The sequence below is a fragment of the Prunus mume genome, linkage group LG8 (genome assembly GCF_029339155.1).
Source record: "Prunus mume cultivar Tortuosa linkage group LG8, ASM2933915v1, whole genome shotgun sequence".
NCBI lineage: Eukaryota > Viridiplantae > Streptophyta > Magnoliopsida > Rosales > Rosaceae > Prunus > Prunus mume.
In genome coordinates, this window is record NC_142705.1 from 10185866 (window position 1) to 10213270 (window position 27405).

Consider the following 27405-nt stretch of genomic DNA (forward strand, 5'->3'; position numbering starts at 1 on the left):
ATCTTCAGAAGTCCGATATCTGATTCTCAATTTACGCTTTCTTTAACTATCTCAAACAAGAAGCGCAGCCATTTATATTTCTCAATGAGGTATTACATCTCAGAAGTAACTGTTGGGTGAAAGACACGAGACTCCCCCATTTTGTTGGGTGAAACACAAACTGTGAGTTCATTAATCAATTATGAAATCTGGGTCACTTAGTTGAACAATAAAGATTCAATCATCATAATGATTTGCGTCTCCACCAGCAGTGATTGAATTCCCCACACTCCACTCGATTCTTTGAAGATTCAGTAATCATAATGATCTGGGCCATCTAAATTAAGTTTCTCTTTGATCGCCTACCAATGGCTGCCAAATTATTGATGGCAAAGGGTTAGTTGCCTTCCATGATCAAGATGAAGGCCAAGGCAAAGGCTTGTCTCCTTGCATGCTTCTGAATCAAAGCCTAAAATCCCATTATTCCTTCTTGATGACCAAGTCATCTTACATTTCTTCCCCTACTAGTTGGATCAAAAGATTGTCAGACAAGCTCTTGTTGGTGCGCACGCTCAGAAACCAGGCAGACAAGTCTTGTGTGCCTTGAAAACTCATGTGAGTAAACAAGATGGTTCTGGGCAATAATCCCTTTAGAAATGAATCGGCCTTCGAAACACTACCAGTAATCTCCACATGAACATAACCCATCTGCAAAATGGTGAAATCGATTATTATCCCGAACAATAATCTTTCTTCCTACCACCTTGGAGATGTACTTGATTGCAGAATGGCAATCCAAGCACACCCTTAAATTTTTCTTCACAATTATTTGCTTCCCAGCTGGCATACTTATTAGTGCAAATGCAATTGCTATCCTCTCACTGTGATGGTGAAGAAGCTTTTCCTTCGAGCTTTCGTCCATTTCATGTGGAATAGAATCTGTTTGTGGAACATATCCAGCTTCCTTTATCTGATCAAGAAGAGCATCAAGTTTTTCATAAATTTCTTTCATCAGAGGATGAGACCAATCTTCGGCTCCGAAAGTATGGGTTTTGTTTCCAACATCAACCCAACTATAGCCAGGCAATTTCTTCATGCGGCCATCTCTCATCTTCTTCCTCACACTCCTCACATCTTCCCACTGTTGTTCCTTTGCATATATATTTGAAAGCAAAACACGTGCTCCAATATTCTCAGGTTCAAGCTGCATCAGTTTTTCCGCTGCAAGTTTGCCCCTCTCCTGATCACCATGAATCCTGCAAGCCCCAAGAAAAGAGCACCACCCAAAAGCATTTGGTTGAATTGGCATGTTATTTATGAACTCTTCAGCCTCTTTAAGCCTTCCAGCCCGACCAAGTAAATCAATAACACAAGAGTAATGTTCTTCTCTAGGCACCATGCCATATCTCTTCTCCATAGAATGAAAGTAATTTAAACCTTCCTTTACCAATCCAGCATGGCTACACCCTGTTAAAAGACTGACAAATGTTATTGCATTTGGTTTCACTCCTCTGTTTACCATTTTAGTAAATGTTTCCAAGGCTTCTTTTCCTAAGCCATGAAGAGCAAACACACTTAACAATGAATTCCATGCAACTTCAGTTGGGTTTTCTATCTCGTCAAACACTTGGATTGAATGATCATGCAACCCACATTTTCCATACATATCAACAAGAACACTATAAACAAAAGGGTCTCTATCGAAATTAACCTTAACCACCTGAGCATGAAGCTGGATTCCTTGATCAGGTGCAGCTTGGTTGGCACAAGCCTTGATCAAGCTAGAGAAAGTGAACTCATTAGGCTCAACTCCCTGCCTCTGTAAGTCAACAAACAAACTAAAAGCCTTGTCAATTTCATCCATCTCAACAAAACCATTAATCAGAGAGGTACAAGAAACAATATTTCTACCATCAGAGTCAATCCAAAACACATTTGAAGCACTCTCCATATCTCCTGCTTTCGAGTACATATCAGTCAGAGCATTGCCCACAGAAACCTCTACTTGAAGTCCTAACTTCAGAACAGTTGAATGAAGACACTTCCAAACTTACAAGCCTTCAATGCAGAACAAGCATTTAACGCACTACAAAGAACATGTTGATCTATAACAATCCCATCATTAACCATCCTCTTATAAGTTAGTAAAGCTTCCTCTGAATCACCATTCTTTGCATATCCATCAATCATTGAAGTCCACGATACTGCGTCCTTACACGGCATCTCCTCAAAAACCTTGCAAGCATCAGCCATCAACCTGAACTTCCAATACATATCCGCCAAATTACTACCCACAAATAATTCAAAAGCCAAGCCCAATTTCAAAGCAAGAGAATGCATTTGCCTCCCAATCTCAATCGACCCAAGAAACACGCAAGCTCTGATGACACTTGCAAATGCAAACTGGGTTGGGTTCTCTCCAGCACCTCTCATCTGGGAAAAAGTTTTCAAAGTCTCAGAGAACCTCCTGTTTTGAGAAAACCCAGTTATCATTGCTGTCCAAGAAACCAAGTTTCTCAGAGGCATTTTGTCGAAGACTTTGAGAGCATAGTCGACCTCCCCACATTTTGAGTACATGTTAAGAAGGTGGTTGGCGAGAAAAATGCATGGCGGGTACTCGGTGCGTAGAAGCTGAGCATGGAGCTCCTTGCCTCTGTTTAGCTGCTTGGTTCGTGCGTAGGTTTGGATAGTTTGCGCCAAGGTGGTGGTGTCCTGGAGCATGTGCCCGCCAAAACGGCACACCGCTTGAAAATTCATAGAGGGGTGAAATGGAAATTTTGTGGAAAAGCTTTACACATTGCTTAAGAAAATGGAATTATGCCCCATATGTCCCTTCCTCAGAAAATAGAATAACTTTATTTTTTTGCTAAATATTTGGGTATTAAATATTTATAACTCCCACAATAAATAAAACTAAAATAAAAATAAATAAAACAGTTAAAATTTTAAAACCTTTTAAAATTCCAACAAATATTTGGGTATTTTATATTGTTAGACCAATTTAACTAACATGATCAACAATTTTTTATTTTTTTTCGTTTATCATCAATAATTTAGATTCTTAATTTGGTTGTCTAATAGCATATCATGTCAAATATTTTGCCAGATAACATCACTCATTTTAGAAAACTCGTCTTCTTTTATCTAATCAATAGAGAGGAGGATTCAAACTTTAACATCTTCCAACATTAGGAAGATAAATTAATGATAAATCAAGAAGCCAATTTGACGTCCTTTCTTTACATGTTGAATTTACAAAGATAGGTTTCGTTTAACATCATCAATAATTTAGATACATAATTTGGTTGTCTAATAGCATAGCATGTCATATCAAATGCATTGCAAAAGATCATTCATCTTATAAAATCCGTCTTTCTTTTTTTATCAAAAGAAGTAGGGTTTCAAACTTCTGTTCTATACATATTAAATTTGGAAAGATAAGTGTGGTGCACATAAACACCACACCGGCAACCTACTCAAAGATACACGAGACATAATTGAGATGAGAGCGAAAAAAAACATTTCAAAATTTCCACAATAAACAAAATAAAAATCTGTTCCAAACTATCATCAAGTGTCACAAGTGGTCCAGATTCTCCAATGCCCCACAATAAGAAAGACGATGAACAAAATAAAACTGACATTGCCCCTATAACGATGCACTTTATAGTTTATCACTTTTATACTATCAGACATGAGGCTAAAATGGAAAAATTCTCAACTCTTGTTTTATTATCTGATTTGTTCACCAATTTTTGAGTGGTTTATGTCATTTAATCTTTTTTCATGAATGATTTTATTTTATTATAAGTGGTTGGTGGCGGCTACATCTCCTCAATCTTGTCCCATATTTGGAGTGTTTTGCCGTGGGGCTATCTTTGGGTTTGGCAGACTGTATGTGGCTATGGAAATAGCTGTTGGTGCACCATTTCACAAAGACTATTATTGATTTCCAGAGTCATAGGCATCCACATATGTTTGGGTTGGGTTTTTGTGATGTTTACAACACACAGCTTCACCCTTACGGAGGACTCACAGTAACATTTATTGGATGCAATTCAGGGTTTCAATTTTAACTGACGGAAAACGAAGATTCAAATTTAAAACATTTTTAACATTAGAAAAAGAAGTATCACTAAATTAAGACTTAGTTGGTACTAATATCTATTTTTAATTCCTTGAAATATAATCTAATTTACGGCTGGACGTACCCCTAATAATTCATGCGGTATTTGTAAAAATTACACTAAAGATCTAGTAAGTCTGAGATTCAACGTTGTAATATCTTTCTTGCAAAACAACAATAGATATACGAGGAAAGTCATTTGCCCTCTTCTTGTGCACAATGAATGAACTCCTCTGAATTGAGCTCTTCCATATCAAGAGACAAAACAAGAAAGACATGACAACATGGGGCCTTGAAGAGAAAGATGCCCATGTGCATAATGCACTCTTACCAGTCTGATAGTACGAAGATTATATTGTTCCTCTCCTTTTATGTCCAAAATAATTAGTTGTGAAATGATTTTTCGTGTTATGTCACCTGTTTGTGTGATGTGTTTTGAGTGCTTAAATTTCAAAGGAGAACTTCCACCAAATTTTTTTTCCAAAGGAGAACAAAATCAAACCAAACAAAACCAAAGGCTGCTAGCAAGTGATGGTGTACAATAGAAGAAAATATCTTTTTGAAAACCCCAAGAAGGTCCCCATCTTGTATTGAATAAAATTGAATAGTGTGCAAATTATCATTAAATTTATAATTCTTTTTTCGCTAAATAAAATTTCACAACCAACTCCCAAACCCAAATGCATGTCAATGGAGTTTAGACCAGTAAGAAAATAACTTTGTTTTGTTGATCAAATGGTCTCAAGTTCGAAATTTCATAATAACTTTAACAATATATGCGTGAGAAAAACTCATTCCATTCTTAATTTTGATAAAAAAAAAAAAAAAAAAAAACCAATGTCTTATTATTATTATATGCGGCCCCAAATCAACATCAACCTCACAATCCTCCAAAAACCCATCCAAGGAATCCCGCTAGTCCCAATGGATTTATTATTATGAGAGTCCCTTTTTGCCTTTCTTTTTTGCATTTTCAAACAAGAACTAAGCCACACAAATAGGACTTCAAAGCAAATCTCAACCAAGCCACGTACTATTGTCACTAACCATACAAAAGAAAAGAAAGAAGAAGAAAAAAACTTCAAGCATTGACGTGTACACTAACCCCCCCACCCATTCTAGTTGCATTATTAACAGAAGCAAATTAAATCCCCCCCAGCTTGCTATATCCCTGTGCACACTACCATTCAACAAGAGAACATCAATTGAAAAAAGTTTGAACACGAAGAAGAAGAAGAAGGAGGAGAAGGAGAAGGAAAAGGAGAAGGAGAAGGAGAAGAAGAAGAAGAAGGAGCAGAAGAAGAATCACCACCTAGCTAGCTTTGCACACATTTTTCATTTCCATTTTCCCTACTGAATGAGAAAACAACCATCTCAAATGGCTCACCAAGTCCCTTTGGAAAAACCCATCAACCAAAAAACTCCATCTCTTCCAACCCTACAAGAACCTGAGGAAATCTCCAAGTCTAACATCAATTGCATGGAGCAAGGCAGCACATCACCAAAGAGGCATGAAAATGATGGGTCAAGCAGTGAAGAAATTGCAGTTTTGGAAGGCCAGGCTTCTGCTGCTGGGGATGTTGTTGTTGTAGATCACGAACCAAGTAATGTGGCTGATGCAGACAGTGGACGTGAGAGGTTGAAAAAGCATAGGGTTGAGGTGGCTGGCCGGGTTTGGATACCTGATATATGGGGGCAGGAGGAGTTGCTTCAAGATTGGATTGATTGTTCTGCTTTTGATGCTTCTTTGTTCCCAAGTGGGATTATGTCTGCTCGTTCTGCTTTGATTGAGGAGGGGAGGAGACAAAACTCAGCCAGAATAAGAATAGAAAACAGGTGTTGAATTATAACAATAATAATTAATCTTCTCATTTTTCTGAGATCTTTATATTTGTTTTAATTATAGTTATGATCATATACAAGCTCTTTTTTATATTTTAATATTTATGATTATTGATACATGAAACATTATAAATTTATATATATATTATGGGAATGGCTTCTGTAAGTGAAAATGATTCTATTTGCCCCAAAAGAGTGCATTTTCTGACAAGTGCATGTTAACCAGCTTTAGAAATTGGGCTTTTCATGAATAGGTCCATTTATCATTTTCTTTAGCTATATGTCATTCGGGGATTGTACATAATTTCTGAAATATAAAGCTCTTTCTAATTTTATTGCATGGATTGTTTGATGTTTTTATCTTATAGATTGTTTGCTGTCAGCAAACAAACACCACCAAAATAAAGGGAGAAATCAATCATCTCTGAACGATTGTTTGTCAGATGCACCAGTGAGGATGTTTTTTTAAGTCCTCTTGGGGGCATACACCCACCTGTGAATGAAGAACAAATTGGGCATGCGGACACCGTTCGAGAAATCGCCACAGCCATTGGTTCGGTGTCGGCCAGTCAGCTTAGTTAGTCTAGTTAGTTTGACAACCACTAGGTCATAAAAGCTTAAGCAACTAGAGAATAGGCCGACAGTTCTATATACAGCTAACAGAGGATACTGCCTGACAATGTTGTTTGTAAACGTGATCAGAACACATGTAAGCCAGACATCGTATTTTCGAACACAATGTAAGAATTCATTGTTAACTGAGAGGATAATAAGGAATCCGCCATCAGAGAGGGCGAGGAGGGAAAGAAGTTGAAAGAGAAATGTCTGAAAGCAAATCTTGTTAGCCATCCTATAAACAAAACTGTAAGCTTCAACCTTCGCCATCTTCATTCTCATAAAGATTCATTACATCTAATTCACATTAAAAATTGCCACATTTCACTAACTATACTAAACTTCATGTTTTTCCAAAAATCGAGACCAGTATAAAAGAGAAAATACATTTGCAATTACACAATTGTTCTAACAGTAAAGAAAACGGTTCCTTCATCAGCCTGCAGATGTCAGCGCCCATATTTTAATCGTCCCGTCATCAGCTGCAGAAGCAAGAATCCGATCATCCTGAAAAATTCAACAGCAATGTACAAGGGAAATGTTAGTGCATGCATGAAAGTTAGACTTCGTATACAAAAATTAAATTCCTCCAGACATGGTAACCTGTTAATTCAGCAATCTCTCTCACTCACATGACTACTTAAAAAGAATTAATGTATAGAGAGCATAGACAAACTTAAGTCATCCAAAGAGAAGGGAAAACGGTAACAGAGCTCCTGTGAGCAATTTGATGCAACCATAATTGTATCATGTGCAAATTATTTAGTAGGTAATAACTACGCAGAACATCACTAGTACTCAGCAACCATAGCAGTCCTCAACTTGGTGGTAGTGCTGGTGCATTAAGCGTGATAATGGTGATGCTTGAAATGATAGCCGTGGGGTCCTTGATGATTTTCTGTAGGGGTAGTATTGACTATGATAGGGGTGTGGTGGTAATAGTAGCAGTCACAGCAGAAAGTATGGTGACAGAACCAGGACAAGTGATGATAGCCATTTGAGTATAGGTAATGGTAGCAGAAAACTAGATAAGACTCATAGAACCTAGTTCTTGTGGACCTTGAATGACAAATTACCAAAAAATTTAGACACAAGAATACTGGACTCTAGTAGATCCTCAGAAATCTAGAGTTCAAGCTGGAAAGCCTCAATTCGCAGTCCAAGCTGGCAAAAGCTCCATTCACAGAGAAAACAACAGGACCTCACAGAACTTCAATGATCTGCAGAACGAGAAATCTTACCCCAGGGCTCCATTGCACCGAATTTATATCCATGTCATGGGCCTTCTCCTTTTTCAGAAGCAATTTATACGAAGGTCCATCAACCTGAACGAAAACACACAATTGGGTTATTTAATACTCCCCAAACCAAATAAGCAAATAACAGAGCCACTCCAATCATCAAAGCGCTCAATGAGCTTAATTTAATTGGTCCACACCAAGCTCTAGAGAATATTTATTAGCAATTCGCTGTCACAACTAATTGAGATATTAGGCCATTTCACTGGTGATACAAATTCTAATACAATTAATGGGGGTGAAAGATTATGACATACCAAACCATCTTTATCATCATTCTCCACAAAAAATCTTATCGTGTCATCAGCAGCTCCACTGGCAATGATATTGTCCCTGTCATTTTTCAATTAAATATAAATCAATATTTGGGATTAATCAAAATCTTATTTGGTGAATCAAACAATAAACTGATTAAACTAGTAAACTCAATCGAACCAATGCAGCCATGTTTACCTTACATTTTGCGCAGATTGCTACACTATCTTATATTGAATAAAGATCTTAAGTAATTCCCGTAAACTTCCCTATTAAATAGTTCATCTTTATTCTTTCTTATATTTTATAATCTTTACCAAAGACCCTGAACAATTGGAACTATTTCTTTGGTTCCATTACCTTGACCAATGAACTGAAAATATTGTCCGATCATGATAACCTGAAAGAGTGCAAAGATGTCTCCTGCCAAAACCAAAAGAGAGAATCATCTTATCAGTGCGACAAGAAAACACAAATGAATTACAACCAAAATGTTAGCACTCTACCAAACAAATCATTTATTCAATTAATTCCTTGGACTCATACTAAATGAATCTAAAACAATTTTCCATGGAACTGATAATGAAACAGTGTTATCAACACATAGAGTAGAACCACATTATTTAATTCCATTCAAAAGCAGCTGACTTCTATGTTGCAACTACAATAACACTAAAACAACACAGCACTTGTAACTATAAATCCCCAGAAACATCTCAAACAAACACACTTCAAAATGAAAAAAAAATGAGAACCCTCCAAAATTTTCCAGGTAAACTTAGCATATTCTGACTACCAGGCACAATTAGGAATCTTGACCAAGAGTTTTTTAACCCAACTAAATGTGGGGATGGCATGGCCCCTGGTTTCAAATTTTTCAACCCATTGAAGGCACATTCTTCTGAAAATAATAAATTCATTCATGTAAGAGGCAATAATAGCTAGGTCAGATCATGTAGATGATTTTCTTATCTTCAATCATGCACATATGTCCCTTACTTCAAGCTCAACATGGACTTATTCGCAAAACGAAAAAAATATATTTTTTTGGGACAGCTAAACGACAAATTACTTGGGCAACCCAGGATGACACATACCCTTCTCTTTCTATACAATGCACTGTCTGTCTAGGACACATACAAAGTTTCAAATGCGTGAACGATCACATATAATTGAATATGAAAGCATCGTATTCACAGAAACAATGGTGGAGAGTGCAAGTGTCAGGACGCTTGAGTGTTCAACATTAGAGAAAGACTATGAAGAGGAACTCAAAACTCATAAGCAAATAAAGGAAACAAAAAGAAGTATAAATCCAAACGAATATATGAGGGAAGGGAGGGAGAGAGAGAGAAAAAGAGGCTATTCAAATTCATCTATTTCTGTAAATGCAAATGTAGCCTACATCACTGCCCAGTGCTAATGCTGAGTCTAATGGATTTTTTTTTTTTTTGGTCAAAGCTGAGTCTAATGGATATGTCATGGTACAACCTATTAAATATCCCCGCTCTAAAACAAAACCTATAACATCTGGTTAATAAAATATTTAAAACAAGATCAAATAATTCACATAACTGAAAGACCAAATTCAGGGATTCTAAAATGAAAAGAAATCATTCTAATGCAGCATGTTCCTCACCATGGTACAAAGTCATCCGTAGATTGCATCTTTTCATTGTCTGTTCCCCATATCTTTAAAGTAAGATCGTCACTGCAAAATCAGCACATTGTTATTTTATTTCTCCTTTTGAGTACTGTTCAAAACTTCAAATTTCTGTTTTGCAAAGATGCTCTTATAAATGGTGTTTTGGAATCAAAACCAATGAAACATAAAAAATGAGAAAACACTTCTGCTTACCTGCAGGTAACCATTTTGTCTCCACCATCATTAAACGATAAAGCCCAGACAGTAGAAGAGTGACCACTAACAAGAAAACCGGTTAAGCTGAATTAGACTAAAAGATATATTTTGACAAAAATTGCTAGCAGTTTTACAAACTCAACTGGTTCAGAATAATCAAAAGAGGCCATGTATCATATTAAAAAGAAAAATATCCTGTAGTCCTTAGATGAGATCATATTTCTTTTAAATTATGAACAGTTCAGATGCATTGCACCCACTGCACTTCTTAGTCGTCCATATCAAATCAATTAGTGAGAAACATGACCTCATTAACCATAAGGCGCTTCGGAGAGAAGAACTACACACACGTTATGGAAACTATTACATAAAAGAAGGGAATAATTCTGAAGAAGGAATGATGAAGCAGAAAATTTAGAGATACAGAGAGGCTAAGACGTAGTACTTGTTAGTTTCACCTAATGTTTGAACACACGCCCAATCATCATCATCACCTTCATCTGCCCATATCTGCAAGAAATATTGTACGGCATCAGAAAAAAAGTATCCAATCTTCTTGATACATAATTAACGAAAAAATAATCATTTTTGTGGGACAGTAGTAGGGAAGGTAGGAAAAGCACTTAAAACTCTAAACTTTACCTTGACAGTGTTATCATAGCTACAAGAAAATATAAGATTCCTGCTTGGATGCCACTGAACCATCTTCACATCTTGTGTATGGCCTTGCAACACTGCAACACAATCAAACTCATTTCCGGGTTGCACTTCCCATATCCATACAGTTTTATCCCGGCCACAAGTCGCAAGCAGAGACCCAGATGGATTCCAACTCACACTTTTCACTTCGTTTTCATGACCCTGTACACAAAAACACCTTTACTAACGAAAACCAAAAGAACCCAACTTGTAAAGTTGATCGATTGAGGTAAAGCGAGAATCTTTCAATGCCATTAACAAAGATACCTCATACCTCTAAAGTGGACACACATTCATAATCACCCCCAACATTTTCCCAAATTGCAGTGGTGGCGTCGAAGCTGGCAGTGGCCAAAAATTTCCCAGATGGGGACCAAGCGCACGATCGGACGGTTCTAGTGTGAGTTTCATCCAAAACTGCCTGCAACCCAAAATTGAAAATTCCATAACAAATTGTCCCATTTAACAAAATAAGGAAATAAAAAATAAAAACAAAAAGATGGGTAACCTTGCAATCCCACGAAGAAGTGGAGCTAGAGGGGTTGTGTTCCCAAATACGGACGGTCTTGTCACCACTACATGAAGCGAAGGAAAGGGGGATTCCGGCAACACCAGTTACTGGGTTCCATGCGAGGCTCCAGACCCTATCTGTGTGACCCTCCAGCTTTTGAATCTCTCTCAGTCCTTTTGCTAACTCCATGGCCAGGTGGGGTTGTGAGCTTTGTGAAAATAAGGGATTGGAAGGAGAGTTAAAGAGTAAAGTGGTGAAGAAAAGTGAAAAGCTGGGGTATTGGGTTACGCCACTACGGTGTTGACGAGTCGGCAAGACGAGGATTTGACAGCCGGTGGGAGGTGAATGAATACTCTCTGTGCTCGCGTTGACGAGTTTAGTTGGTGTTTGTACTCTTGCGTTGTGTGTTCTGTGTGGACCACGAGTCAGGAGCAAACAGCACTTGATTTTCCTTTTGGCAAAAATTACAATGTTGATGCATGTAGTCACTTGTTTTATTTTTCATATTTTCTTCAGAGAAAAAAAAGTCTCCCTAATGCTACTTTTTTTCGATGTATTCATGACTAACTACCTAAACGAGTTTGAGTGTTAATTGTGGAATGCTAAACTAAGGTGTGGCTATCCTTCAAACCGTAATCATATTAAGTTATTGGCTATGATTTTGTCAATGATCTCGCACAATCAACACAATATATATATAGCACATCGACTATGATTTTTGAATAATCTACACCACTTCTGCTTATATTATGTCAAAGGGTTTCTTTTTTATTTAGAAAAGGTTTGTATCAATAATTATGATTTTATGTATGAACAACTCCTTCTAATAGATATTTAGACCGGAGTTGATGAACAATTAGTATTAGGGTTGGTTTTTGAACGAACCAGATCGAATACTATACTTAATTAAGCCATCATTAACAATAAATAAAGAAAAAGAAAAAGTAAGGTCATTCCATTTCGACTTTTCACACTCCATATCTCTAGCTCTAAGATGAGGATTGGCTTATTAACCCTCCAAGGTCCCGTGAACGGAGTCCCTACTACTTAACCTAAACTAGTCACTCTTGACAGCTTATGTGGAGCCCTCCCTTTGAAATTAATCAATCACTACCGTAGACAAGCCCTTGTCATGGAATTCCAATCCAAAAAAATTCGAAATAAAAATTCTTTTCCAATTCCATTTCAAAAAATTTGGAAACTTCAACATTCATTCTATTTAAGAATTTTTGGAAATTTTTGAAACTTACATATTTCGGAAATTTCAAAAAATAGTTAAAATTCATATCCAATGATTTGAAAAATTAAAATTGACTCAAAAATGAAAAATCATACGAAAAGTTTGAAACTTATTATATGTTACTACTTATATTTAGTTTATTATTTATGAAATTACTCGTCTATGTCTATTTGGCCATTTAAGTCCTATTTAATTCAACATAAAATTAGTCATTATCTATAGTCTAAGCTTGAAACCTCAATATATTTCAGAATTCGGAAGTTTCAAAATATTGAAATACATTCCAATTCCAATCCATTGTTTTTTGGAATTTTCGAATTTCGGATTTCAGATGTCAGAATTGATTTCGACTTGCCAAAATCGGAAAATTTTGAATTGGAGTCGGTCGGAATCAGAATTTCCAATTCAACTTGCACCCTTAACTGGTACCAATATTAGTGTTGACTATAAATGGGCTTGGTCAAGTGCTAAGGCAACGGATTTTGGTCCCATTATCCAAAGGTTTGAATCCTTCCGCTCTAGAAATGTTTGACACATGATCATTTGATTAATTTATTTAGAACAACTGGGTAAGCACAACCTGAAATTTGAGCGGGTAACCAAATACCCTACTGGGGGGTGTATTCAATTAGGATTCTAGTGCGTTTAAAAAAAATTTGTTTAAGTGCCAGCTTTCATAGAACTGGATGGAACTTTAGAATTCGTATAGAACTTGATAGACTTTCAGAAGACTTCTATATAATTTTTTAATAAACTTTCTTAAGATTTGTATGGCTTTTATTCCAGACTTCAAATTCAGAAAACAATAGAAGAAAAATAAATGGGAAAAGATCAGCTGATTGCCAGAGGAAAAAAACTCAAATGTTTCATGTGTGAGACTTTTTTTTGCCATCTTTGCCAAAGAAGTGCTCAAGTAGGCCTCCGTCTTCTACAGAAACTTTGAGCATGTGGCCATCCTTGTTTTGTTTGCTTTGAGATCTCATCAAAGCCATGACTTTATTAAACTCTTCCCTATCAATGTCTCTATTAATAATACACGTAACAAATTATAAATAAATAAAAAAAGATGGAAAGTATACAAAGTAAAATTATTTTATATAGTAGCATTGCTATCAATGTATCTAATGGTGATCCAATTTTAAGAGATGTTCTGATACTTGATTTGTACCAACGTGAATAAATTTTTAAACAACATGAAATAAAAAGCCAAATTCATTACATCTTTTCTTTCAACATCATGAAATAAAATTATGTTTAACGAAAACCCTAGTAACAAGCATAAACTCTAACCCCAAACCACTGGCGGATCTAGTAAGGCGCAAGGAGGTGCAGCTGCACCTCCCTTTGCCGGAAAAATCATTGTAGGTGCTTCAAATTGCCCCTTTGCTCAAATGGTGTACAGATTACCTTATTTCCATTTTCAACATTTAAGTAAATGTCTTTGTCCTTTTACTTTTATTTATGTTTATATTACTCCATTTACTTAAGTTTACTATGTAAATAAGGAAGTACCCCTCATTTGGATTCAAATAAAAATACTAGAAAATCAAATTCCCACCAAATCAAAATAGGAAAATTCGGTTTTAGTGCAAAATACGATTTAGGCTAAAAATGATGGCTCATTAAGTCTACTTCATTCTAAAATCCCATAAAATCAAGTTTTCTTATTTGATGTGTAAGGAATAAAAGCCGCCAAAAATTATCTTGAAAAAATGATTATTTCGAAAAACCATTTTTCATACTTAGTCAATATTGCACCTCCGCTAAAAAATTTCTAGGTCCGCCAGTGCCCCAAACTATATCCTAATAACAAGGAAAACATGATGAAGAAAAATCATGGAAAAAGAAAACCCAACGAGGTATTGAAGAACAATAGGAGCATACCTTCACAGATGGAGAAAGGAAGCTATTAGTCTTCTGTTACAGAGAGAAAAGCTAGGGGGAGAGAAAAACGTCTTATGAAATACTTGGGGGGAGGTTGGATTTATTATGGCATTTGTTATTTATAGCTCTCTTCTTAAAACCTACGAAAATTTATCACTTAATGAAATCCTTGCAAATATATGACCTTTTGAATACACCTAGATTTGATAACTTTTTTATAATCCTAATTGAATACACTCATATTTGAATGGATTTTTTAAAAGTTCATACAAGTCGGAATTGAATACACCCAGACTTGTAAAACCTCTTTTAAAGTTTGTTTAAATCCAAATTGAATACACCCAGATTTTAAAAATCTTTTTAAACGGTTTATAATCCTAATTAAATACAGCCTCTTAGATTATGAAATTTAACACTCTTTTTTATTGGGCGAAAAAGCACCACAGTACGTACCATACACCATTACACTAAAACACCCAAAATGAGAGTTGAAATTATTGCACTATTTAAACATATAAACACACCCAAAATCCATTTACACACACTCAAAATCTTTTTCCTATGTTTAAATATTTTTTTTATTGGGAGTAAAAAAAAAAATGAAGCATCAATTTAATGATTGTTAAGCCCACTATTGGTGAACATGGTCGAATACCTGAAAGCCCACAAAACCCCGGTCCAAACGAACCGCGCCACACCGTTGCAACACTCTAGCGGACCGGTCCAAACCACCCGTTTCCCAAATCCAAAAGCATATTGCTCATCCAAGTCTCGTTCCCATTTCGACGACGCCAGAGCTCTGCAAAATCCTACCTCGCAGCTCAAATCAGAAGCAAGTGAAGGAGACTCGCACAGATCGCCATGAATTCAGCAGCTCGAAGAAGCGGTGGAGGCCTCTTCGAAGGCATTTACAGGGTCATCATGCGCCGCAACTCCGTCTACGTCACCTTTGTCATCGCCGGCGCTTTCCTTGGCGAGCGGGTGAGCCTTTTGCAGCTTTAGATTATGATTTTCCTCACTGAACATCTCCTTTTAGTTTTCGTTCTCTCTCTTATGATCTGTTTGGTTGCTAGGAAATCTGAGGAAATTAAAGGTGATTGATTTGCGATTAGGTCAACTTAGTCTAGTATGAAGTTCAGAGATTTCAGTTTAGTTTGTGGTATTTATTTGATTGGCCTTGGAATTAAACGGGAGCGGTTCTTTTTATTATTGTGTTAGTGATGAAATTTGATATTGTTTATTGCGATTTAATAGATTTTTAGCAATTCTTTTTCTACCTCGAACTCTATAAATTGGTTTCATATCTGTTCATATATGCAATGTTAACGTAGAGTTGCTAAATTCATCAAGTCGAGGCTCATATATAGTGACTGGATTTGCATTTCTTGGAACTTTGTATTTCAGTTGTAGATTAAGTATTTTTCAGAATTTTGGGATATATGCATATTCCTGTTTGAGTTCTTTCTCTGCTTGCTGAATTTTTTTGCTTTTGTTTTGGTGTATAAGCTGAGTGTCATTTGATTTGTGTTGTTTTGTAAATGAAGAACAAATATCATAGTGTTCTTACGTACCTGATTTACCGGTTTCAGGCTGTAGATTATGGAGTTCATAAGCTGTGGGAGTACAACAATGTTGGGGTATGGCGGCTATTTTATAGTTTATTTACTTTTGGTAGTTTGCATGCACTTGATCCATGTATATTATTATGTTGTGCATTTCCAGTTTGGAAATAATATGTAGGCTTGAAGAATTATATGTATGTCGTATCTATGTGTTGCTTTATGGGTTGCATACAGATTTGGGTGAAAATCTAAAATTGTAAATACCATACGTATTGCTTTTACCCATTCGCCCTTCTGTTAATGCATGCTGGTTTTTTGGTTTTTCACTAAAGACACTTTTTAGCCCAGGGCTGGAGGTTCTGAACATGTTTATATGGTTGTGCGCATATGTCCTGGATGTACGTGTTTGGGAGAGAGTTTAGTCAGTGCCGTTTATAGAGGAACACGTCTTTCCCTATTTGTTGGATACAAGTTTCTGGGGAATGTTTATTTGGCATTTCTTGCTCTTCCTTGCAGACCTCACCTGCATCAAACCAATTGGAATTTTTTTAAATTAGTCTGGCCACGATTGAGATCAGTTCTGTTGCTTTCCACCTCCATAGGAATTTATATTGTTCTGCATTTGCATTCTTTGCAGTTGAGATACTTTGGCAGCAAGTGGTTTACAGCGTTCTCAATATTTAATGTACTTGTGAGAATTTCTCAATTTTGATTCGCCGTAACTGGAGATCCTTACGAGTTTTACATCTGAACGTGGTGTTTTCTTTCTTTGTGCAGAAACGATATGAAGACATTTCAGTTTTGGGGCAAAGGCCGTCGGAAGAATGAGATCATCAACGCTTCTCTTCGGTGACTTAAAGTTTTCATACTTTTGGAGAGTTGGAGCATGCAATCATGCTTTAGGTAGCAATTTTCATTTTTGTAATAAGTTTGGGCGGATTCAGCTTATTTATCAACCATGTTATAATCAACTAAGTGTTTTTAAGTGTCGAATCAGTTGTGCGCGCGCGGCCACATTGACTGATTGACTCTGACAATGGTATTGTTTTTTTTGTTATGAGATTTTGATTCTTTGGCCTTCTGCTTCTCTAGTGGTTTGTTTGTGTTGCTTTATTATTGACTATGACTTGCACTCCCATATGCCATGTATACATTCCAAATAACGAAACCAATAGGGACCAGGTTATTTTGTTTAACACAATCATTAGAATTCAATTTAGCAAAATAAATAAATATATATATATATACACACACACATACATATATACATATATCAATTGAAGAACCAACAATGTAGTCGAACTCAGAGTGTCAACAACAAACTCCTTTCTATAAGCACCAATGTCTAACTCTGGATGATTATATTTCTAGGAATTTTTTTCCATGATGGTATAAGGCATATTGTAAACTTGGACGTCCAATTTCTACCGATTAGCAATTAGTTTAGCGGTATTTCTTGAAAGAATTGCCAAAAGATCCCTAGTTCAATTCTCTTTTTCCCATTGATAAAAAGAAAACGTTTATTTTTTGGGCAAAGTTTGGAATGGAAGGAGGTTTTTTTGCACACAAATTGCAAATTAAAATCATTTTTCAATAGGCTAGACCGTAAATTTTACAACACATCCTTCTATTTGAATAAGGGTAAACGGTCGAAAACCCTCCTGGACTATATCGACTATCGAAAACCCCCCTGAGAAAGACAAACTGCGACTGAGAGATTCGATTTTGGGAGATATTTTGTGACTTGAAGATTCCAAACGAAGGTGCGACAGTAAAGGCAGAATGAAAATCAGAGATGGTGGGGAAGCTCCCATATACAGTAAGTAGTGTACTTTAGTTTAATTTGTTTGATACAATTGTTTGGGTTTTACTGTCGGATTTCGTTGCTGGACTTGATGAAAAAACATAATAAAAGGAAGAAAGTGGTCCCTATGGTTGTTGTTTGTTGACTGAGACTTAAGTTGGGTTGTGAATGTGGTCCCTACGCATGTTGTTTGTTTATTGTTTGTCAGGTTCTTTGTCTGAGTTTGTATTGTATTTTATAGAGTAAATAGTAATGTACTGTATATGGTATTGTATAGGGTAGATAGTAAATGTATATTGTACTATATAGGGTAGATAGTAAATTAATAAGAAAATTTATTATTGTGCAGCTAATCCTGACATGTTCACACTTGAAGTACACCATGGGGGCTACTTTGTTGATGGTTTATATGTGGGAGGTATTGTACAATGGGTTGATAGGCAAGATGCAGATGAGGTTTCAATGCTTGAGTTATTTGAACTGGTTAAACACATTGGTTATGATGAGCAGAACATTCAATACTATTACAAGCACAAAACAAATGATTGGGTTGAAATTAGGACATATAAGGATTATTTTGGAGCATTGAAGTTGGTGAAACCGAGATAGCTGTTTGTGTTATACATAATTGACAATCCAGCACCTAGGCCTCTAAATGTTCAATCCCCAGTATTCTTTGCACAAGGTGAAAATGATGAACATTATGAAGACGAACACACTGCTCCTGGATATGATGATGATAAAGAAAATGGGCAACATGAGTTCGTGGATGCTGAGATAAATGAAGAATTTGGTGAGGCAGAGGAAAAAGTTGAGGTAGAAAGTGATGAAGCTGAGCAAGGTGGGGAGGATGAGGAAGAAGATGATGATTTCATAGATAGTGAGTTTGAGCAAAGTGATGAAGAGGATAACATGAATTTTCATAGGTATGTTGTAACTGAAGAGCAAGATGATGGACATAAAGAACCAGGTGAGAGTGACACTGATGGTTATAATACATCAGACATAGAGATTTTGCATGAAGATAGTGGAGATGAAGATGGGAAGAAGAGAGGTTTGAGGCAGCCAAAGTTCAAGCAGTATAATAAACAACATGACCTTTTAGATCCAAAATTCCACTTGGGTTTGGAGTTTCCTAATATGCAGGAATGTAGAGAGGTCATAAAGTACTATGCATGCAGGTGTGTTAAAAGAATAAGGTTTGTGAAGAATGACCCTAATAGGGTGAGGCTGGTATATGATGGTAATAAGGAGGGTGATAAGGCAAAGAGGCCTACTAAGGGTGAAAAAGCAAAGAGGCATGCTAAGGGTGATAAGGCAAAACGTCATAGTAAGAGTGATAAGAGTCAGAGGCATGGTAAGGGTGAAGAAGGTCAAGAGGGTGAAGATGAATATGAAGATAAACTTGAAGACTGTCCTTGGTTATTATATGCTGCACATGTTGGGAAATGGCCCACTGTTAGAGTGAAGACATACCATCCAATTCATACATGTGGCAGATCTTAAAGAACCAGGTTTGCCACTTCACAATGGTTGGCTAAAAGGTTTGATGAGGATCTCAGAACCAATCCATAACATGTCAGTTGCTGAGTTCATGACATTGGTGAGGAAACATTACAGTATAGATGTTACTAGGGACCAATGCTACAAGGCAAAGAATTTGGCAAAGGAGAGGATTCAAGGAAGCATTGAAGAACAATATTCAAAGTTGTGGGATTATTGTGAGGAGCTTAAAAGGCAAAACCCAGGAAGTACAGTTTTAGTGAAGACATCATTGATGGGAGATAATCCAGTTTTTAAGAGGCTTTATATGTGTTTTAATCAACTGAGGAAGGGGTTTATTGAAGGATGCAGAACCATGGTTAGTTTTGATGGGGCTTTCATCAAATGATAGCATCCAGGACAACTTTTAAGTGCTATTGGGATTGATGCCAACAATGTCATGTTCCCAATAGCTTTTGCTGTTGTGGAGACAGAAAGCAGAGACACTTGAACATGGTTTTTAGAGATTTTCTTCAATGATGTTGGGGTAAAAGGCATTGGAAATGAGTGAGTTTTTATCACTGACAAACAAAACGGACTGGGGCAAGCAATTGAGGCTTTAAGCTAGATGCTGAATATAGGCATTGTGTAAGGCATCTGCATAATAATTTCAAACTTACTGGGCATGGTAGTTTGACACTTAAACAGAGGCTATAAGCTGCTGCTAGAAGTACCTTGGTGGAAAGTTGAGATAGACAATATTATGGAAATATCTGCCCTAGCTCTTGCATGGCTTCAAGATAGGCCTGCAATTCATTGGAGCATGTCATATTTTACTATTGGGCCCAAGTGTGATATTCTACTGAACAATTTATGTGAATGCTTCAATTCAACAATTTTGGAGGCAATAGATAAATCAATAATCACGATGGTGGAAAGGATCATAACCTATTTGATGTTGAGAGTTGTAAGACAAAATGAGGTGAAATGGGCTCAAAGAGTTGGGCCAAGGATATTTCAGATTATTGAGAAGAATTTGAAAGAGAGTGGCTCATGCATTGCACAGAATGCAAGTGGAAACATGTTTCAAGTCACTCATATGCTTGGTGGGCAATATGAAGTTGATCTAAATACTCACTCATGCTCTTGTAGAAAATGGGATCTCTGTGGCATCCCATGTTGCCATAGCATGACTGCTATATCAAGGCAACAGAGGAGCCCAATGACTTATGTGAATGAGGTGTATAAGAAAGAAGCTTATGATAGGGCTTATAACAATTACATATCACCAATGCCAAGCCAACAATTATGGAGGAAATCAGGGCATAGGCCAATTAAACCCCTACTGTACACATTCATTGTTCAAAGTGCTCCCTTTATTGGCTTTTGCAGCTTTTCTCCCAATAGGTCTCGACGGACGCGGGAGTAGTGACTCCGTTTCCATTGAGGAGTCCAATGGCGAATCAATTGATGGCGAATCGTGGAGCGGCGTCTCATTCAACACAACCGCTGGACCTGTGGGAAAAATTTTGAATCTTGAACAATCCTTCACAACTTCCCAACATTCGTGATGCAAGAAATTTTTTTTGCCTTGGCCCATGGCATCGAACCAAACTTGTGCTTGTATGATCTATTAAAAATAAATAATTGGAAGTGCAAGAAAACAAAAAAGATTATGCAAGAAAACATAAACAATTTTGAAATGCAAGAAAAAAATTGATTATGCAAAAAATATAGACAAATTGGAAATGCAAAAAAAATAAAAATAAAGATTATGCAAGAAAAAGAAAAAGAATATGCAATAAAAAAAAAGTTACACTAAATTGATTAAAATGGCAATTATAAATATTTTACCTCATCGGATAGATTTTGACCGCTTCGAATGTTCTCCCTTGCTTTTGTCAACGCATTTCTCCATTTCCCTAACTCTTTATTCAGAATTTTCCATCTACTAGACAATGCCATTTCGGTCTGAATGGAACCCGATTTTTGACAAAATTCTCCGTGAATTTTTCTACACATATGAGAGAACTTCATCTCATTGCCCGTGACAGGGCAACGACTAACGTTCACCCAAGACTGACACAACGCAATATCTTCCTGAGTTGTCCACACGCCTCCGGCTTCGATAGAAGATGCCATTTGTTTTTTGATAAAAATGGAAAGTAGTAGAAAAATGTGAGTGGAAAGTAAAAAATATTGGAAGGAGAAGAGTTTGTATGAAGATTTGGTGTGGAAAGTAAAAGATATTGGAAGGAGAAGAAATTGTATGAAGATTTGGTGTGGAAAGTGAATAAAATTGTTAGGTATTTATAAGGAAAAAATCCAAAAATTTTTTAGCCAAAAAAAGGAGGGCCGTCGGATTTCTAAAAAAAGATTGGAGCATCTAGGTTGCGACATGTGGCATTTTCTCGTTGAATTCTGTCAGGGATGAAGTCAAGTGGACGTCATCGAGTGGAAGTCAATTTTTTTTACTGTTGGCACGTGAGATTCGATTTTTGCTCACTGATGTTAGTGCCCTCAGGCTGAAGCCCAAGCAAGAGCTGCCTTTGGGCTTACCCGGGCTGGTGGGACCTAGGAGTTGCCCGGGCTGCATCTTCTACACTGGAGGTCCAAAACCCAGCAAACGGGCCTCTTGCCTGGCAAATGGGCCTGCGCTGGACATGCTCTAACTAAATGTAGCAGCTAGGGTTTTTATAAAGCGCCAAAGTTCCCTTCCGCCTTTTGCCTCACTCAGCAGCAGCAGCCCTGCAAATCCTGTTCTAGGGTTTCGCTCTCTTTCTTAAGGTACTCTTCCGCCTCCACTAGAGTTTTCTCTTATGCGACTTCAGCATTTCGGTTTAGCTAAAAGTTTCACTTGTTTTTGTTTTCCTCATTTTGTAGGAAGTATTTGCACAGGAATTGCAGCGAGGACAAGGCTGTAACCATGAGGTAATTGCGCTTTTCCCCTTTCGTTTTGTTCATCAGATCGTAATTGCTTTTGGCTTCTTGCTTGATTTGGATTTTGGAAGCAGTTTTTGGTGTCTCTGAAAGCCCAAAATCTCACATTTTTGCTTTTGTTTTAGTAGATTGCTTAATGCTCCTGCTATATGGGTGCTTATGAACTTGTTTATCTGTTTATATCTGGTGTTGAAAAGTGCTTAGTGGCTAGAAATCGTGATTAGGGATGTAGTCCTCAGAAATGTATAACATAATAGTCTGGGAGGTATATCTGTTGTAGCTTTTTCTGAAAGCCTGGGTGGGTTTTGGTCACTTGGCTTTTTTTTTTTTTGGGGGTGGGGGGTTGTTGGGGGCAAAAGACAGCGAGCTTATTCAATCAATGATGGTATAAATTTCAAGATGATTAAAAAATAATTATACATTTGCTTCTTGTATCAGTTTTTGTTATCAACTAGCAAAAGTTTATATTTTTAACATCTTTGTTAACAGTAAGCTCTCAAGTGACGGGCTGAGAGAGGCCATCGCTCAGATTAAGACAAACTCAGAAACTAAAAAGAGAAATTTCACCGAGACAGTTGAGCTTCAAATTGGGTTGAAGAACTATGACCCACAAAAGGATAAGCGTTTCAGTGGCTCTGTCAGGCTTCCACATATTCCTCGTCCTAAGATGAGGGTTTGCATGCTTGGGGATGCTCAGCATGTTGAAGAGGTAAATTGGTTCATTGGGCAAACTATTTATGAGTTTGGTATTTGTGTGTTTATGTCGGTGCATTTGTTACAAACTAAAAGTAAGTCAAACTTGCTTGTAGATGTATAACATATCTGCTACATTTTACTACAGGCAGAGAAGATGGGTTTGGACTACATGGATGTGGAAAGCTTGAAAAAGCTTAACAAAAACAAGAAACTGGTCAAGAAGCTTGCCAAGAAATACCATGCATTTTTAGCTTCTGAAGCTGTCATTAAGCAAATTCCTCGTCTTCTAGGCCCTGGTCTTAATAAGGCAGGCAAGTAATTTCAGCGCCTGTAACACTTTATAATTAACTGTTAGGTTAAGCTTCAACTTTTGGTTTCTCTAATTTATTCTCAAATGTTGTTTGGTGGCTTAAAACTCGTCAATGTGATCTTGATACTGACTAGAGTATCAACCCTCAAAGTTGTATTAATTGTGGACCATGGGAAAAAAAATTATTTCCTGAGATGACATCCTAACTAATTTTGTCGAGTCTTTCCAAATCTATTCGATCATATCGTGGAACATTTTTCTGAGCAATCTCTGGTAGAATTTAATTCTCAATATTCCTGATTTGTAGCTATTCTGCCTCCCATCTTTTGGAGATTTGGTTGTTTCAAGAAGCATGTTAGTTTAATAATTAGATAATATGATATAGATTGGTAACCTTTAGTATTTTTGCCAAAGTGCAGGTAAGTTTCCAACATTGGTGAGTCACCAGGAATCTTTGGAGGCAAAAGTGAATGAAACCAAAGCAATGGTGAAGTTCCAACTTAAGAAGGTTCTTTGCATGGGTGTTGCTGTGGGGAATTTGGCTATGGAGGAGAAGCAGATTTTTCAGAATGTACAACTCAGTGTCAATTTCTTAGTTTCACTATTGAAGAAGAATTGGCAGAATGTAAGTTCATGGCTCCATCCTAGTTAAACCTTTTGGGTACTCAATATATGTATGTTTATATCGTTTTGTCCCATTTACTAATGATACTTATTTTGTTCTTTTGTCTGCATGTGCAAATAGGTGAGGTCCTTGAACCTGAAAAGTACCATGGGGAAAGCAATCCGTATCTACTAAGTTCTTAAGCTCTATCAGAGACTTTTGTAGTGGAGGAAGCATTAGCAGAACTTTAATTAAGACATTTTTTGCAGATGATTTTATGTTCCCTTTTGTTTTTGTTGACTTTGATTTCTTTGTTTAAATTATAATGAGTACTGTATTTTTGGTTTGAACGAATGTTGGAAGATTTTGAAAGAAATTTTCTTCACCCCCGATGCCTGTTTTTGATTTGGTTCTTTCAGTTTGGGATGCTGTGGTAGAATTGTGATAAAAGGATTAGTGGGTTTTGAAGCGAAATTCGAAAGTCGCAATTGCAGGATTTTTACTTTTGTTAAATAATCTGCTCTTGGGTTGGAGAAAGTACTTTGCAGGTAATTAATTAGGCTATAGTTGTGATTGCAAAATTGCTACATGTGTAGCCTGCAAGTACAGGAAATTTTCTCACTGGTGGTAGTACAAGCGATTGTTATTACATCAACAGAATTATACAATCTATCCAAATAAACCATTATTCTTCTAGTTCACCTGTCAGCTGTCTGGGAAGGGAGTGGATGAAAGCACTTGCAACCTATTGTTTGACCATGAAAGAACTTATAAAACTGTACCACCTACATCACTTGGAAGTTGGACTTGTAACCTGAACATGAAACCAGAATTAGATTACTAGTACATAAATTCGAGCAGGAAAAATATGATATTTCAACAACACTTTTTTTTTGTCCTAGAAAACATTTAAATTGATAACAGAACATCATAAAATTACATTGATGAGTATAGCAAAATAGTGATATCCATGTTTCAGACAAGTTTTTGTGCCTCTTGAGGCATCTGGCAGGCACAGTGGAACCGACAATTGCATTGTAATGCTGTACAGAAATTCAACTAAAACCAAAGCACCAAGGCTGTGGATCTTCAACCTTACCAAATTCTAATCTGTAAGTTTCATAATATAGGCAGATGGTGCCAAATAATGGCAAAGCCCATCTACGGCAGATAAGGCACCTTACCCTTCTAAGCCATTACACTGTAATGTTGGAAGCCATTACTCTTCTGTTTTTCTATATCTCCACCTCCTCAAACATTAAAACAAATAATAAAAGTTCAATAAAATGAAAATGGAAAAAACACCAAATTAAATAAAATTAGATTTTCTTGTTCGGGTTCTTCCACCTTTGCTCAATTCTATATCTCTCTCTGCTCCTCCTTCGATCTCTCTCTCTAGGATCTCAGAGCTTCCGTTGGACATTGTGAATAAGCTCTGGTCTTCGTTACAGGTTCGTATCACTATTCGATCTTGGTAAGATTGGATTCTATTGGTAGATCTAAAATTGCTTCAATTAGGCTCACGTTTTCTTGTTCACAGTGAGTATTTTCATTTTCTTCTATCACCCACATCCAAATCCAAACCTGAATCTGCAAATCCCAGAAGGCCCCGAAACTCCATAGCAACAGCTCTGTACACTCCGTTGAGTTGGAATTCTCAGGTAATTATACATTACATCTTGCTTCATCAATCAATTGAAATATTTCAGTAATTAATAGTTGAATTGTGTGGTAGGCTGAGTTTCTTAGAGCATTACTTGAATTTATATTCCATAATTATAAACTAACAAAACCCAGAAGTCAGAATTGTTATCAAAGCCATGAGATAATGTTTGATGCAATGAAGATTACAATTGAAAATCACAAGTATCAGTCATGTAAACAGCATCGAGGGAGGGAGATGAGGTTGAAGAAGAAGCTTCATCTACAGCAGAAGTATGTAAACAAGAGCTTATAAAAAAGCACGCCCACAAGTCACGTGCTTTACATTCCCCAAGTGGTAAAATAAACCTTTTGTTTATCACCCTCAGCAGCAGCCAAGCCACCAAAATCACCCCCACGCCCAAGTAACCCAACACCGACAGCCACCACACCTGACCGGTCGTAACCCCCTTCTCCTCACCGTCGGCCAACCCCTCCTCCCTCGTCCAATCACCTCCTCCTCTCCCCGATCTCCCCTCAAATTTGTGTTTCATAATTGATTTCTGGGTTTCAATGTTGATGATTTTTCAATTGGATTTCTGGTATTCATGCATATCAGTAATCAATTTTATTGAATGAATTGAAATACCAGTCCTGCGGATCTGCAAACCCCAGAAGGGTCTCAAACTCAATAGCAACTGCTCCATATACACTCCATTGAAGTTCGAATTCTGAGGTAATTCTAAATTACTTCTTTCTTCATCAATCAATTGAAGGATTTGGCTCTTTAATAATTGAATGAGGTAATAGGTTGAGTTCTTAGAGCATTACTTTGATTTTATTTTCCATAATCATATACTAACAATACCCAGAAGTCAGAATTGCTATCCAAGCCATGAGATAGTGTTTGATTCAATGAAAATTGGTATTGTCTGATATCTATTATGGTAGGCAGTGGACTTTACATAGAAAGGGAAATTGCTATGTTCTTGTCAACCAAATTCCAAGTTCATTGAAGCCAATCAAATACATTGTGTTTTATTTTTTCCTCACATATGACATAATACATATGCATTTGCTTTCTCTTTGTTGAACGTTGATTTAATTAAACCTTTCCGGTTGTTAACAATTGCTCAGACTGCAAAAGATGGAGAGCAGTGAAGAACAGAAGCTCCAAGTTAGAAAACTAGAGCTCTCAGACAAAAGCAAGGGCTTCATAGAACTACTGCAACAGCTAACTGTTTGTGATTCTGTGTCTGATAAGGACTTTGAAGATCGATTTAGGGAGCTTAATGCCCGTGCAGAGGACCATCGGGTCCTTGTTATAGAAGATGATCGTTCTGGAAAGATTGTTGCAACTGGGAGTGTGTTCATTGAAAGGAAGTTTATAAGGAACTGTGGCAAAGTTGGGCACATTGAAGACGTGGTGGTTGATGCCAATGCTCGTGGGATGCAGCTAGGGAAGAAAATTATTAATGCCCTCACGGATTATGCTCATTCTCTGGGGTGTTATAAGGTGATTCTTGATTGCAATGTTGAGAATAAAGCATTCTATGAGAAGTGTGGCTACAAGCAGAAAGAAATTCAAATGGTGAAGTATTTCATTTGAGAAACATTACAATTTTTTTTTAAGTTTGCTTTGGGATTATACTTAGATCTTCTTTGGGGTGGGGAGGGGGGGGAACACCAGTTCTTTAATTGGTTCATGGTTGCAAGGCAAAGACCTACATGGGATGATTTATGACTTGTGATATTGTTTCATGCATTGAGGCTGGCTCCTGTGGCAATTTTTGCTGGTTTATTACTTTCGATTGGCGTTTTTCAGATTTAGTCATATTGACATATAACTTGACATATGATATTCTCTGTTGTTGAGTTGCAAGATACTCTTCCCAGTATATTATCTATCAGTCACTTGGGTTAGCGTGCTTGTTGTGATCCTTTTATTTTGTTCTTGCTTTTGTCCTGAAGTTAAAGAGGAGTTGGGGAACTCATATGATCAAACCATTTATTTGTTTGAACAAAAACTGGCAGAGCAGTTCTAAAAGCAAGCACC

General features: G+C 36.9%; 6 protein-coding genes and 2 pseudogenes across 10 annotated transcripts; 5 read left to right on the top strand and 3 right to left on the bottom strand.

Annotated features, from left to right (window-relative positions):
- Positions 1–37: 37 nt before the first annotated feature.
- Positions 38–2792, bottom strand: LOC103339681 (putative pentatricopeptide repeat-containing protein At5g52630 pseudogene; annotated as a pseudogene). The gene has a single exon (XR_016122559.1). The product of XR_016122559.1 is annotated as a putative pentatricopeptide repeat-containing protein At5g52630 pseudogene (transcript).
- A 2527-nt stretch (positions 2793–5319) lies between these two features.
- On the top strand, positions 5320–6493 carry LOC103339680 (protein BIC1-like). Its single transcript, XM_008243013.3, has 2 exons — positions 5320–5941; positions 6316–6493. Exons 1-2 carry the CDS (start codon positions 5463–5465, stop codon positions 6350–6352), a joined length of 516 nt encoding a protein of 171 aa, XP_008241235.2. The 5' UTR covers positions 5320–5462; the 3' UTR covers positions 6353–6493.
- Positions 6494–6812: 319 nt separating this feature from the next.
- EMB1345 (Transducin/WD40 repeat-like superfamily protein) lies at positions 6813–11650 on the bottom strand. Its single transcript, XM_008243011.3, has 10 exons — positions 11184–11650; positions 10950–11096; positions 10619–10837; positions 10422–10486; positions 9974–10039; positions 9755–9826; positions 8476–8538; positions 8118–8193; positions 7804–7887; positions 6813–7069 (listed from the first exon to the last, which is right to left on the bottom strand). Exons 1-10 carry the CDS (start codon positions 11373–11375, stop codon positions 6998–7000), a joined length of 1056 nt encoding a protein of 351 aa, XP_008241233.2. The 5' UTR covers positions 11376–11650; the 3' UTR covers positions 6813–6997.
- Positions 11651–15063: 3413 nt separating this feature from the next.
- Positions 15064–16951, top strand: LOC103339678 (cytochrome b-c1 complex subunit 9, mitochondrial-like). Its single transcript, XM_008243010.3, has 3 exons — positions 15064–15291; positions 15900–15947; positions 16650–16951. Exons 1-3 carry the CDS (start codon positions 15172–15174, stop codon positions 16698–16700), a joined length of 219 nt encoding a protein of 72 aa, XP_008241232.1. The 5' UTR covers positions 15064–15171; the 3' UTR covers positions 16701–16951.
- Positions 16952–18036: 1085 nt separating this feature from the next.
- On the top strand, positions 18037–20494 carry LOC148914697 (uncharacterized; annotated as a pseudogene).
- A 6-nt stretch (positions 20495–20500) lies between these two features.
- Positions 20501–21300, bottom strand: LOC148914698 (uncharacterized). Its single transcript, XM_089043282.1, has 2 exons — positions 21013–21300; positions 20501–20788 (listed from the first exon to the last, which is right to left on the bottom strand). The coding sequence occupies exons 1-2, from the start codon at positions 21298–21300 to the stop codon at positions 20501–20503; spliced, it is 576 nt and encodes a 191-aa protein (XP_088899408.1).
- Positions 21301–21833: 533 nt separating this feature from the next.
- On the top strand, positions 21834–24100 carry LOC103339677 (large ribosomal subunit protein uL1z). Its single transcript, XM_089043099.1, has 6 exons — positions 21834–21945; positions 22042–22089; positions 22588–22807; positions 22940–23105; positions 23524–23729; positions 23850–24100. Exons 2-6 carry the CDS (start codon positions 22085–22087, stop codon positions 23901–23903), a joined length of 651 nt encoding a protein of 216 aa, XP_088899225.1. The 5' UTR covers positions 21834–21945; positions 22042–22084; the 3' UTR covers positions 23904–24100.
- A 705-nt stretch (positions 24101–24805) lies between these two features.
- GNA1 (glucose-6-phosphate acetyltransferase 1) lies at positions 24806–27272 on the top strand. Of its 4 annotated transcripts, none has more exons than XM_089043102.1 (4): positions 24806–25159; positions 25249–25369; positions 25594–26084; positions 26468–27272. In XM_089043102.1, exon 4 carries the CDS (start codon positions 26497–26499, stop codon positions 26956–26958), a length of 462 nt encoding a protein of 153 aa, XP_088899228.1. In that variant the 5' UTR covers positions 24806–25159; positions 25249–25369; positions 25594–26084; positions 26468–26496; the 3' UTR covers positions 26959–27272. The 4 variants fall into 4 exon arrangements, with proteins under 4 accessions (XP_088899228.1, XP_088899227.1, XP_088899226.1 ...); XM_089043101.1 differs by having other exon boundaries at positions 26002–26084; XM_089043100.1 differs by having other exon boundaries at positions 24812–25159; positions 25594–26085; positions 26487–27272.
- The last annotated feature ends 133 nt before the right edge of the window (positions 27273–27405 follow it).